Source organism: Rhinoraja longicauda, chromosome 22 (assembly GCF_053455715.1).
Source record: "Rhinoraja longicauda isolate Sanriku21f chromosome 22, sRhiLon1.1, whole genome shotgun sequence".
NCBI classification, from domain to species: Eukaryota; Metazoa; Chordata; class Chondrichthyes; order Rajiformes; family Arhynchobatidae; genus Rhinoraja; species Rhinoraja longicauda.
In genome coordinates this window covers 18153855-18168220 of record NC_135974.1, presented here as the reverse complement: position 1 = coordinate 18168220, position 14366 = coordinate 18153855, and the positions used below count along the sequence as shown (strand labels likewise).

Sequence of the window (14366 nt, the reverse complement as noted above, 5' to 3'; positions counted from 1 at the left end):
ACTATCACCCTGGCATTACACTCCCTGAGAGTTTACTCTGCCATCCCCCCACTTCAGTCACTGACCCTTCCTCTGGTGGGATTACACATGTGATGGGAGAGATGTCTGACAAACGAGGCCTCAGATACAGGAACCGAAGGCACAAGAGCTGCCGGCCGTGAGGTGAAACAATTTATTACAGGATAAAGTAACGGAGGTTCCCCGGCCGGACTCCTGATCATTCCTGGATATTGTCTGGGAGCCAGAGCCCACCTCAGTGACAGTTCATCGTCACGTAGTCATAGAGTTATACAACACGGAAACAGGCCCTTCGGCCCAACTTGCCCACGCCGACCAACATATCCATCTACACTAGTCCCACCAGCCTGCATTTGGTTCATATCACTCTAAACCAGTTTCTCAACCTTTTTACCCTTGCGGAACCCTTGAAATAATTTTCATGTCTCAGGGAACCCCGACATAAAAAACCGTCACGTACAGCTCCTGTCCACTGACCACTAAAGGTCGTTTCACACTGGCGCCGTATAGACGTCGCTAAATATATTCCCTATGATTATTATACTTTTAAATGACATAACAAGTTGAAAACTTTATTATAATACCCAAGAATTTTCCAAGAATATGCCATACGTGTATAATAAAATTACGAATATGAAATTAAACACAAAAATGACTCAAAAATGCATTTACATATGATTGGCAAGGATGTGCATTTCTGCTCTACATTGGTTCTAGTCCTGGGGAAAACAAACCCACATATGACCACTAGTTGCAGTAGTTTAAAGTATAATGTCATCTTGCTTATTGAAGTACATATAGAAGTACTTGTTGAAGTAAATTTGCAAGTAAATTGATAATCAGCCCAAAAAGGTGGCAATTGGCTTTTCTGCTGTGTTTTATATTTTAACCACATCTTAATTAATTAATATAGTTATATAATCTTGCACTTAAATTTAATATTTACTCATTACAGTTCCACCACTGATTTTCTGGCACTCTTGGTTCCAGAAAATCAGAAAATGGTTTATCCATTTTACCTGACCAAAGGAGGTCACGGCCTCCAATAGGGGTACAACAGTGCTGGAACAGTCCACCTAGGCTCCACCTAGGTTGCTGGGGGGGCCGAGATACCGGCCTGCACAGCTGGCCAAGGAAGTCGGCTATGGGAATACATGTGCGGCTCCAGCTGGGCTGGAGTTCCAGAGCCCCGGCCGCAGGTTGCAAATTCAACTCACCGATCGTCCATGGAAGTCCCGATGAGGTCGACATAGGTTGCCTTGCCCAGCCTAGGTGCCACATTTTCGGGAAGACTTCCAGGGCGGGGGGATTTCCTGCAGATCCCCTAGCGCCCTCTAGCGGAACCCCAGTGTTCCGGGGAACCCGGTTGAGAAACGCTGCTCTAAACCTATCCTATCCATGTACCTGTCCAAATATCTCTTGAACCTTGTGACTGCCTCAACGACCTCCTCTGGCAACTTATTCCATACACCCACCACCCGTTGTGTAAAAAAAGTTGCTTGTCAGGTTTGTATTAAATCCTCCCCCCCCTTATCTTAAACGTACGTCCTCCGGTTTTCGATTCCCCTACTGTGGGTGAAAGACTGTGCATTTACTCTCTCTATTCCTCTCATGATTTTGTATACCTCGATAAGATCACCCCTCATTCTCCTGCCTCCAAGACATAAGTCCTTGCCTGCTTATACTCTCCCAATAGCTCAGGTACTCAAGCCTTGGCAACATCCTCATAAACGTGTCTTCGTCTTTCATGGAAAAGTGTTTATTTAGTTGAGTTTAGAAATACAGCATAGAAACAGACGACATCCTTGTAAATCTTTTCTGCACCATTTCCAGCTTAACAAAATCTTTCCTATAACAGGGTAACCAAAACTCTACATGTGGCCTCACCTATGTCTTGTGCAACTGGAAAATGACCCCACAACTTCAATAATTTCATCAATTATGTGTCAAAGTCACAAGAAACAAACACTTTAAAAACCAAAAAGACACAAAGTGCTGGAGTAACTCAGCAGCTTAGGCAGTATCTCTGGAGAACATGGATAGGTGATGTTTTGGATTGGGACCCTTCATCTGTCTGAAGAAAGGTCCTGACCCAAAATGGCATTTATCCATGTTCTCCAGAGATGATACTGCCTGAACTGCTGAGTTTTTTTTGTAAACCAGCATCTGCTGTTCATTGCATCGCTATGCAAGCTGTGTATGTGGGAGCAGGTCTGGCTGTGGAAGAGAGGGAGGGGGTTGCTGGCTGGATTGTCATAGTGTCACTGTTCTGTTCCCTCCACAGGGCCCTCGAGGACCGAGAGGTCTGCTGGGTAAGCTCGGCCCCTCTGGCAGCAGGGTGAGTCAATGCTCGCGGTGGGTTTGATTCTGCGCTCTACAACAACCTGCGTTTAAATAGCACCTTACACAAAAGAAGGGGACCAAAGCCTCGGGAAGGCAGAAGATGCTAGCTGTGGGGAGGAGAGGAGAGGGGAGGGTATGTTTGGCGCTGGGTTCAATGGTACTTTATTGTCACATGTACCCAGGTATTGTGAAATTCTTTTTTTGCATACAGTTCAATAAAAATCTTACTGTACATAGGACCATGCATACTTAGGTGTAAGGGTGTACGAATAGTAGATTACACTGAGGCAGTACCCAAGAATCACCACAATTATGGCACAAATTTGTATGCATTAAGTTTCTAAGGTTTTTTACGTTCAGTTTATTATTGTCACATATACTGAGGTACAGTGAAAAGCGTGTTATTCAGTAAGCGGAAAGACCATACATGATTACAATTGTCCACAATGTACAGATAGAGGATTAAGGGAATAACGTTTAGTGCAAGATAAAGTCCAGTAAAGTCCGATGAATGGTAGTCCGAGGGCCTCCAATGAGGTAGATAGTAGCTTAGGACTCTAGTTCACTACAGGTGCTCCTCAGCTTCCGATGTGGTTCCGTTCCGAGAAACCCATCGGAAACTGAAAGTATTGTAAGTCGAAATGCATTGAAAACGCACAATCGCGTGTCCGGACGCGAGCGGCGGCTCGCTACGGGTTGCTGCCGTTTGCACCATCGCAAAGTCGAGCTATCGCAAGTCGAAACATCATAAGCTGGGGAGCACCTGTAGTTGGTGATAGGATGGTTCAGTTGCCTGATAACAGCTGGGAAGAAACTGTCCCTGAATCTGGAGGTGTGCGCTTTCACACTTCTGTACCTCTTGCCTGATGGGAGAGGGGAGAGGAGGGAGTGCGGCTGCTCCTTGATGATGCTGGTGGTGGCCGCAGGGACGGGGGGCTGCCGCAGGGACGGGGGGCTGCCGCAGGGACGGGGGGCTGCCGCAGGGACATGGGGCTGCCGCAGGGACATGGGGCTGCCGCAGGGACAGGGGGCTGCCGCAGGGACAGGGGGCTGCCGCAGGGACAGGGGGCTGCCGCAGGGACAGGGGGCTGCCGCTGGGACCTTTGGTGGCCGGTCAATGCGAGTTGGTGCCTGATTCTCTGTTCCGATTCTCCTGTTTGCCCACAGGGTCTGATGGGATTTCCAGGAACTTCTGGCCCTCGAGGGGCTCCTGGGAAAGTTGTAAGTATAGAAACACCGGGAATACCCTCAATACCTTCTGAATCCTCCAACCTTCCTTTCATTGGCGTTTAGAGTTGAAGGGGGTTAGGATATTGCTTCAAACAGTTTCGTCTTTGAGTTTTTAAAAACAAAATCAAAGTGGCCAATACACAGCCTTGGAGAAGGATGATGTGGTGGCAAATATTGCAATCTTTACTCTGTTGAGGGTTGCGAGGTGGAGTGGGCAGTGGAGGTACCACAATCTGGGACAGGCTTGTGTTCAATGGTTCTTTATTATCACATGTACCGAGGTAGCAGTGAAATTCTTTTTTGTTCCATATAGTTCAGTAAATTATTACTACACATAAGCACAATCCCAGATGAAATACAGTGTATTGAAATTTATAGAAATAGAAATATATAGAAATAGAAACAGCCCACTGAGTCCACATGCAAGCATTTAGAAACAACCCACTGAGTCCATATGCAAGCATATAGAAACAGCCCACTGAGTCCATATGCAAGCATATAGAAACAGCCCACTAAGTCCACATGCAAGCATATAGAAACAGCCCACTGAGTCCACATGCAAGCATATAGAAACAGCCCACTGAGTCCATATGCAAGCATATAGAAACAGCCCACTGAGTCCACATGCAAGCATATAGAAACAGCCCACTGAGTCCATGGGCTCTCGCAGCTATCCTTGTTGGTGCGGAAGGGAAGACCCCAGTTTCATCTTACCAGCCCCTTGTTCTTGCATCCACTGTTGCTGATTCTCTCCACCCTCCTCTCTGGCTCTCTGTTCCTCGGGGACGAGCAGGGGCCGGGCTCGGCGGTGTCCCTCTTCAGCCGGGTTACCGGTTCCATGGCGGACAAGTCAGACCTGCCAGGGTGTGGCAGCGGCCCGACATTCCCTTCTGCCTGATCGCACTTGTGTTGAGGCTGATTGAGTTACTAGTAGCCTGTGACTTCCGCATGGTGAGTGAGGCCACTTAGTGGATTGGCCTGGCTGCTAATCAATGATTGTTTTGTGTTGATTCCAGGGAGATGCAGGTCGCAAAGGACATGTGGGAATCCAAGGAACTAAAGGCGGCTCGGTAAGTCACTTTCTGATATTTTCAATGGATATTTCTGCCATGAACCTACCTCAATTTCTCAAAACTCGTTGAATGATGCAGAACATGTAGGATAAAAACCATTAGAGCTCGTCATTAGCTTCTGGTTTATTATTGTCACTTTGTAGACACAAGAAACTGCAGTTGCGTGATTACTAATAGAGACACAAAGTGCTGGGTATTCTCTGGGTCTCTCTAAAGGCTCTGAAGGAGAGACAGGACAAAGCCTGGTAGGTAATAGGTAAAACAGACAAGTGAAGGGGGGTTGGGGGTTGATTGTTGGACCAAGGTCAAAGATGAAAAAAAAGATGCGAGATAAAAGGATTGAAAAATGAAGCCAGAGGAAGGAATGGACAGCGAGGGTGAAGGGAGAAATAGGTGGGGCACAGGGGAGGGGGAGGTAAAGAAAAGGGGGTGTGGTGGGGAAGGGGGAGAGTTGTTAGAGGTTATCTAATATTGGAGAATTCAAGATTCATTGGATAACTCTTTACAAAGATCCAGCACAGGCACAATGGACCAAATGGCCTCCTTCTCCAGAGTGGGATTCTGGTCAACCTTTCTTCCGATCGTGGACTCTTGGCAGGGTAGTGTGGAATGAATAGAATGAGCAAGAGGCAGAGAGATGCAGTGAATGATGGGGAGGTTCTGTAGAGTGTGGAAGATGCAGAGATCCTTTTAGACCTAAGACTTTAGAGATACGATGGGGAAACAGGCCCTTTGGCCATATCGTGTCCATGAAGACCATTGTCGATCCCCCCGTATACCACCACTATCCTACACACTAGGGACAATTTTACAATTTTTACCAAACCCAATTAGCTTATAAACCTGCACGTCTTGGGAATGTGGGAGGAAACCGGAGCACCCGAGGAAAACCCACGCAGGTCACAGGGAGAACGTACAAATTGCACACACAGAGCACCTGTAGAACCCAGGTCTCTGGCACTGTGCGGCAGCAACTCTACCACCATGCTACTCTGCCGTCATGAGAGGCTTGGACCACTAAAGACTCCAGCAATATTCACCAAACCAACACCTTGGCAGATCTCCATACAGGTCACGGGTTCTGGTTGTATGTACTTCAACAGGTCACAACACGTGACTTATTAACCCGCCCCAAGTCTCCTGTGATTAGCCACTGACACTCTCACCCTATCTTTCCATAACCAATTGGAAAGTGAGTACAAACTTCAATACCTGATTGGACACTTCTTGCCTTCTCTGCCTTCCCAACATTTGTACAAATAAAGATGACAGTTTTCCAATGAAGTCTCATCGAATTTAGTCCCGCCACATCCACTTACATTCCAGGAGATTCCAGAACATTCCTGGAGCATTGACTCATAACTGGAAAAAGATTATGACTGGACAATTATGAGAGGCATAGATAGGGTAGAAAACCCTTTTCTCCCAGAGTGGAAATGTCAAATAGACAACAGACAGTAGGTGCAGGAAGAGGCCATTCGGCCCTTCGAGTCAGCGCTGCCATTCACTGTGATCATGGCTGATCATCCACAATCAGTACTCCATTTCTGCCTTCTGTACTAAGATGAGAGGGACAAAATTTAAAGGAGATGTGCGGGGCAAGTTTTTTTACACAGAGGGTGGTGGGTGTCTGGAACATGCTGCCAGGAGTGGTGGTGGAGGCAGATGGTGGTGGATCCGATGGTCTGAAGGGCCTGTTTCCACGCTGTATCTCTAAACTAAACTTTAAACATTCAAAACACGTGAGGGTCACTAACGCCAGCACAGAGCTCCCGGCTTTCCCAAGAGCCCCAAAATTGGACTCCTTATGGAAGCCAAGGCCAATGGCCAACATCCTGTGGATCCCCAGCAGTAACTACGGAAACGCGTGCATCCAATCGATGGAGAGGAATGGGGAGAGTCGACTTCAGGGACATCTATAGCTCCGGATTCGAGTTAACTTAGATGGATGTAATGGTTAAATGTGTTAGAATGTGCTCGTTTTCATTCTTATTAAAATGTTTCTTTTTTTTAATAGTTTTGTACAGATTTCTATGTTTGTGTCAGTGGCTTACCTGTCAGCCAGATAGTCTTAGGGTGGGGCTTACCTGGCAGTCAGGTGCTCTGGGGCAGAGTTTACCTTTCAGTCATGTGTTTCTGGGGGTGGGATTTACCTATCATTCAGGTGGTTCATACGATCCTAAGACATACTAGACCAAGTGGACCCGTTGGGCCCAAACCTCTCCTGCATTGGTGCAGCACCCTCTCCTCCCCCACTCCCCCTTCCCTCTCCTCCCCCACTCCCCCTTCCCTCTCCTCCCCCTCTCCCCCCTCCTCCTCCTCCCCCCCTCCCGCCCTCCCCCCCTCCCGCCCTCTCCCCCTCCCGCCCTCTCCCCCTCCCCCCCTCTCCCCTCTCCCCCCCTCCCCCCAGCCCCCTCTCCTTCCTCCCCTCCCTTTCCCCCTCACCCCTCCCTCCCTCCTCCCTCCCTCCCTCCCCCCCCCTCCCTAGGAGATAGATTTAAACTTTAAAATGTGAATAACAAAAAATATAACACCGATTTCAATGAAACCTCTTCCGTTAGCACCAAAGGGATGATGGTGAGTAAGGTGGGCCTAAAATTGTCGTGCTATCGTGTACCGTTTTGGCTGTAGTTCAGGAACAAACAAACAAACAAACAAGAGTTTTAGTATATAGATGAGCAGAATTAGACCATTTGGCCCATCGAGACTGCTCCGTCATTCAATCATGGCTGATCAATTTTTCACTCTCGACCCCATTCTCCTGCCTCCTCTCCGAAACCTATCACACCCTTATTAGTCAAGAACCTATCGATTCGTTCTTTAAAAATATGCTCTTCTGTACCTTCTGCCATTCGGAAGAGAGGAGAAGAAGGTATGACCAAAAGTCATTTTGAGTTTGAGTTGAGTTTAGTTTATTGTCACCTGTGCCGAGTTACAGTGAAAGATTTTTGTTGCGTGCGGAACGACACTACATGATTACAATCGAGCCACCCAGAGTGTACTGATACATGATAGAAGGAATAATGTGAATAATGTTTAGTGCAAGTTAAAGCCAGTAAAGTCCAATCTAAGATAGTCCGAGGGTCTCCAATGCTGTTCTAGTTTGCTTCTCTAATCTATTTCTCCTATTGTTCCAATTTCTCTTGGTTTGATAGGTCTCTCTCTGATGGTACCTCTGGCTTTGTTAACTACTCTCTCCTCTTGTTACAGGGGAAGATTGGTCCTCGGGGGCTGCTTGGTCTAGCTGGTCAGAAGGGGGAACTGGTAAGTGTGTCCAGAGCATTTGCTCTGATTGAATCTCTTCCTTTTGTACAGTCATTGTAGAGCAGGCATGGAACGTGAGATGAATTCTAGGTTTAGGTTTACTATTGTGTATTAAAGCTTTGTTTTGCATGCTATCCAATCAGATCAGATAATGCTATACATAAATATAAACAAGTCAGGTTAACTGTACCAATGTATTCTGTAAAGTTTTGTTTAGCATTCTATCCAATCAAATAGATAGTATAGATAATGCTATACATAAATACAATCAAACCAAACTCAAGTACAATAGGTAGAGCGAAGGGGAAGATACAGAGTGCGGAATATAGTTCTCAGCATTGTAGTGCACCAGTTCCAGAGTCCGCAACGGTATAGCAGTGACTCGGACAGTACACTAGCTTATGCAGGGACCATTCAGAAGCCTGATAGCAGAGGAGAAGATGTTCCTGAGTCTTTCAAGCTTCTGTGTCTTCCATCAGATGGGAGTGGGGTGAAGAAGGAATGACCAGAGTAGGAAAGATCTTTGATTATGTTTCATCTTGTCAGAGAATTTAGACCCTGGGGTCAGTTTTTAAACATACAGGCTGATCTCTTAAAGAGATAAGATGATCTTTTTCCTCGTCGAGGCAGGTGAATCTTTTCAATTCTGCTATTGATGTTGCCATTGGTTTATTATTGTCACATGCACTGACACACAGTGAAATTAAAGTTTGTTTTGCGTGCTGCCCACTCAAATCGTACCATGCACTGGTACAGCAGGTAGTGCAAAGAAAACAGACATTGTGGGCTGAAGGGCCTTGTTCTGTGCTCTATGTTCTTTGTTACTTCAGTTGTAGTTTAATTTACTGAAAATTCTAGGCTTCACTTCATAAGAAAGATTTGGTGACATTAGAGAGGGTGCAGAAAAGATTCTCTAGAACAGTTCCAGGCACAGGGAATTTAGGCATTGGATGAAACTTCTACGTGTTTAGCAGTAAATGTTGAACGAACGCTGAGATTAATCAGAGGCAGATGAAATGTGGGGGTAGGAGTGAGGTACAGTTTTTTTTGGACGTCATGACCGCTTCAAGCTATCTATGAGGGCTCGTTCAAGAATTCTGATTGTCTTGAACTGAGTTGTTTCTAAAGGACTTAGGAATGTTCTGAAATATTTCAGGGAAGTCAAGGGCGTGACGGACGTGACGGAAATCCAGGAGCCAATGGAGCAAAGGTAATGTGTCGAGTTTATTTCCTCACGAGTTAAAGCCACCGCTGTTAAAGTAAAATACAATGAAGTAGTTCTGAGTAGGAGGAGATGGAGATAACTCCAGGAATGTGTTGACAATATGCATCTTGTGTTACAGGGTGAACCAGGGCAACATGGAGCCCCTGGAGAGAAAGGCCCGGTTGGGCAGCCTGTAAGTATTGATCCTCCGAAACGTCAGCAGATCTTAGTGGGGGGGATGCAAAGAAAAATAGACACCAATTAGAGGGCACAGAGGACAGAATGAGAACATGGTTAGGGCCAGATAACCATGTGGCAGATAACAGTGGTCGGAATGAGAGCACAATGAGAGCACACAGTCAATCAAGGCTGGAATGAGAACATGGTGAGAGCACACAGAAATTAAAGGCCTGAATGAGAGCACCATTAGAGTGCACAATTAACAGAGGCTGGAATGAGAACATGGTTAGAGACACAGAAATCAAAGGTCGGAATGGGGGCATAATTAGAAGGCATTGATTACAGAGGCCAGAGTTGAAAACATGGTCAGAACACACTGATAAAAGAGGTCAGAATGAGAGCATGATTAGAGTGCACAATTTACATAGGCCAGAACGAGAACATAGTTAGAGCACACAGATAACAGAGGTTGGAATGATAGCACACAATAAACAGACACCAGGATATGAGCAGCTGAACAACACAATTAACAAAGTATTAAAACAAAGCATTGGTCTGCATCGACCTGTTGCCTCTCCACTGCTTTCCCCTGTCAATAGTCAATAGTCGTTTATTTGTCACATACACATAAATGTGTAGAGAAATGAAACATTACCCGCAGTTCAACAATAAGACCAATAAGAAGCAGGCTAGGACAGCACAGTCAGTTCCACAATAAGACTCGGCAGTGAGGCAGCATTTTAGTTTACTTTAGTTTATTATTGTCACGTGTACCAAGGTACAGTGATAATTTTTTTAATTGCATGCTATCCAGTTGGCGAAAAGACCACACATGATTACAATCAAGCCATCCACAGTGTACAGATACAGGATAAGGGTACAACGTTCAGTGCAAGAAATAACATTGAAGTATGATAAAGTCCGGTTAAAGATTGATCAAAGGTTGTCAATGAAGTAGATGGGAGGTCAGGACTGCACTCTAGCTGTTGAGAGGACCATTCAGTTATCTGATAACAGCTGGGAAATATTGGAATTTTGCGTTCAGTTCCTATCAGGAAGATAGACCTTTAAACTGGAAAGAGTGCAGAGAAGATTTACAAGGTTGTTGCCAGAACTCGAGGGACTGATTTATAGCGCGAGGTTAGGCAGGCTAGGACTTTATTCCTTAGTGCACAGGAGGCTGAGAGGTGATCTTATAGAAATGCATAAAGTCATGAGGAGCATATATTGGGTGAATGCACAGTCTTTTTCCCAGGGTATGGGATTGAAGGACTAGAGGGCATTGGTTTAAATTGAGAGGGGAAAGATTTAATCTGAGGGGCAACTTTTTCACACAGAGGGTGGTGGGTGTAAGGAACGAGCTGCCAGAGGTGGTCGTTAAGGCAGGCACTATAACAATATTTAAAAGATATTTGGACGGGTACATGGATAGGAAAGGTTTGGAGGGATAGGTGCCAAACACTGGCAAATGGAACCATCTTAGATTGGCTCATGGGTAGTGTAGACTAGTTGGGTTGAAGGGCAGGTTTCCGCGCTGTATGGCTTAGTGACTCTAGCTGATTTTTTGTCTCTATTTGTGTACCTCAGGGATTACCTGGCAAACCAGGATATCAAGGAGCTGCAGGTGAACAGGTGAGCTGTCTTGCATAACACAAACAACAGTACATGTAGCGCACAATGCAGCTCGCATACAATGCAACTGCATGTCCCAAGCATCTCAATGAACCCTTGCATGACTGTCGCTGGCCCTAAGCATTGATGCTATGGTGTTATGCGTTTATTTGTCATATGCACCAGATATGAACCACAATAATTAAATTCTTACTTGCTGTAGCTTCTTAGACACATTGGACACAACAAGTTCATAGGTTATAGGAGCAGAATTAGGCCATTCGGCCCATCAAGTCTACTCTGCCATTCAATCATGGTTGATTTATCTTTCCCCCTCAACTCCAATCTCCTCCCTCCTCCCCATAGCCCCAGACACCCTTACAAATCAAGAACCAGTTAATCTCCATTGTAAAAATATCTATTGAGTTGGCCGTCTGTGACAATGAATTCCACAGATTTACCACCCTCTTGACTAAAGAAAATCCTCTTCATCTTCTTTCAAAAGGCACGTCCTTTTATTCTGGGGATACGGCCTCTGGTCCTAGACTCTCCCACTGGTGGAAACACACACTCCACATTCACTCTATCCAGGTCTATCACGATTAATATTTCACGAAAAAATATGCAGTAAGCCCTCAGTTATTCAAGGTAAAGCAGACCATGAGAGTGCAAAAACCAAACAGTGCTGAACTTAGTTCCTAGCTCCGCAGTAATTCGGTGCTGAGTTAGGGATGTGTAGGGTGGTTCAAGGCGCTGATGTGAAGAAGCTGTTCTTGCACCTGGGGATCATAGTTTTTAGGCTCCTGTACCTTATTTCTGATGATAGCAGTGAAAAGGGAGCATAGGTAGGGTGGTGTTAGCTCCTTGAGGCAGCACCTCCCGAGGTGGAGAGGTCAGTACTCATGATGGAATGGGCAATGTCCACCACTATCGGTAGGCTCCTTCATTCTTGAGGGTTTTGATTGCCGGGGTAGTGTGTAGCGTGAGATTACATAACCAAAAGGGAATGAAGTGTATTCTGTTTCACAGAGAAATAGCTCACCCCCAGCTGTCCAGACTCAGTCCTCCAGTCCAAAGGTTCCTCCATCCATTGCAAGGACCGGGAAAAGGGAGAGGTGAAGGCTTTTGCCTCATAGAAAACTCTTCCTGGTGCTCAGACCTGGAGGTCTTGTCGAACTCCTCCTCTTCACATCTGGAACACCTGGCAGTGAAATGCTGTCCCTTCTACTTCCTGAGGGATTTCAACTCCATCATCATGACCATGGTCCACATCCCACCCCAGTCCATCTAACACTGGAGGAACTGCACCTCATGGTTAAAAACACCAGACGCCGTATGCTGAGCCCTTCGCCATCTTTGCCGTGGACTTCAACAAGTTAGCTTGAAGAAGACACTTCCAAACTACCATCATAATGTCTCCTGCAGCACCAGAAGATTAAACACCCTCAACCACTGGTGTTCCACACTCAGAGTTACCTTCTTCCAACATTCAGACAGCGACTGAAGAGGGCAGAGGATTGTACAGAGCAGACCAAGGCAGGCAAAAGGGTGACATTTGCAACTGTTTGGACTCGGTAGGCTGGAGGAAGTTCAAGGTACCTGAATAAATACGCCACAGTTGTGAACAACTTCATAATAAAATGTGTTCCTACCAAGATCATCCAAGTGTCCGCCAGCCAGAAGCCTTGGATTAACTAGGAGGTCCACAATCTACTGAGGACCAGATCTGTGGTGAACAAGTAAGGCAATTCAGAGATGTTCAGAAAGTCCAGGGCTGAGGAGGCTCCCTTGGGAAACAAAGGCAGATGGGTGAGGAGAGGACTTTGGTTGTTGGTCGACCAAGAGAAGGTGATGGCTGGAGGCCTGCAATAGCCTGGGGCTTGCCTGGGTTGGGCACCGCTCTTAACAACTGGAGCATGGACTAGACTTGGAACATGCTACCAAAACTCTTGCATGCATACTCAATAGACTATTGCTGCACAACTGCTAATCATGGGTGTTATGGTGATCCTCTACTGGACTGTTTGTAAGAAAATAATTTCACAGTTTGCACTTCACACGTGACAATGAAGCACCATTGCACCTTTGAACCGTTGAACTTTCAGAAGGCCGTTGCAAGCACAAAGAGACACTTCCAGACTAAACTGGAATTTCAGATGGATGCTCGGCAACTGTGGCAGAACTTCCACACCTTCACTCCCGACAAGGTGAAACTACGTAGCTCAAGTAACAGCAACACCTCACTCCTCATGTTGTCGACCTCCTCGTGGTGAGCCCTATCAACTGACCTCGGTCAGGCGAATGACAACAAACAGTGACTGCAGAAGCAGAAATAGCAGAAATAACAACGAACAAACAACAACAGCCTGCCGTCCAAATGCAACCTCATTCGCTGCAGCTGGGCGCCAACCCGGAGCATGTACCCTTCTTAGGGCGGGCACCTACGAATGTTGAACCGGATGGCATCACCCTGCTGCAGCTGAATGCGGAAGGCCTCACCAAGGCGAGGACCACCATCAATGAACATCTGCTACAGACCCACAAAGTCACTGCAATCCTGCTCCAAGAGACTCACAAAAGTGACAGCTCCCACCTGAAGATCCCTGGTTATACCCTGGCCGCCTACACCGACAGTGACACCCATGGGGTTGCCACTTTTATCTACAGTGCCTGGAGGGCGTTACATAACTTCTGCTGCCTCAAACGCAAGAGAGAAGAGACCTCACTCCTGGGCATGCTCAGTGCTTTCTCTGCTTGCTTCTAAGGGGAGAACAATGATGTACTTTCACAAGCCCTCACTGCTTCAACACCCTGTGATCTCAGTCCCTGGGGCCATCGTCAGAAGATCCTTCACGAGAGTGAACCCCAGAAAGTGTCCAGCCCTGGCAGTGTAATCAGCCATTCTATACACATTGTCATACAATAGTCTAGATATGATGGTCTTACTTGAACCAAGTAATGAACCAGAGTCCAGAGTGTTTAATTGTCACATGTACTGACAATGGAAGAATAAAATTCTTGCAGCATCTTAACAAGCCTGGAAGCACTGTACACACAGATTATATATATTAAACAAAATTCAACACTAATTCAAAATAAGCCTGGTCCTTAGTGCAACCAAAGATTATAGTTGAGGTTAGTGTTGTGTAATGTTCAAAAAGCCTGATGGTTGTTGGGAAGAAGCTGTTCTTGAACCTGGTGGTCATGGTTTTCAGACTCCTATGCCTTCTTCCCGATGGCAGGAGTGAAGCAAGTGTGTGGCCAGGGTGGTGTGGGTCTCTGATGGTGCTCGCTGCCTTTTTGAGGCAGCGTCTCCTGTAGATCCCTTCGATGGTGGGGAAGTCTGTACCCGTGATGAACCGGGCAGTGTTGAATATCACTTGCGCTGTTAGATACCATGCTGTATATTATGCTCACTATGGAACCAGCCACAAATGTTCACA

General features: G+C 46.2%; 1 protein-coding gene across 1 annotated transcript in view; it reads left to right on the top strand.

Annotated features, from left to right (window-relative positions):
* col9a3 (collagen, type IX, alpha 3) overlaps positions 1-14366 on the top strand; it is a 76695-nt gene that overhangs the window by 29028 nt on the left and 33301 nt on the right. Inside the window, exons 14-20 of the mRNA XM_078418893.1 lie at positions 2303-2356; positions 3529-3582; positions 4608-4661; positions 7875-7928; positions 9085-9138; positions 9272-9325; positions 10900-10944. Coding sequence (XP_078275019.1) covers positions 2303-2356; positions 3529-3582; positions 4608-4661; positions 7875-7928; positions 9085-9138; positions 9272-9325; positions 10900-10944 — 369 coding nt within the window. The remainder of the gene's footprint in view (positions 1-2302; positions 2357-3528; positions 3583-4607; positions 4662-7874; positions 7929-9084; positions 9139-9271; positions 9326-10899; positions 10945-14366) is intronic.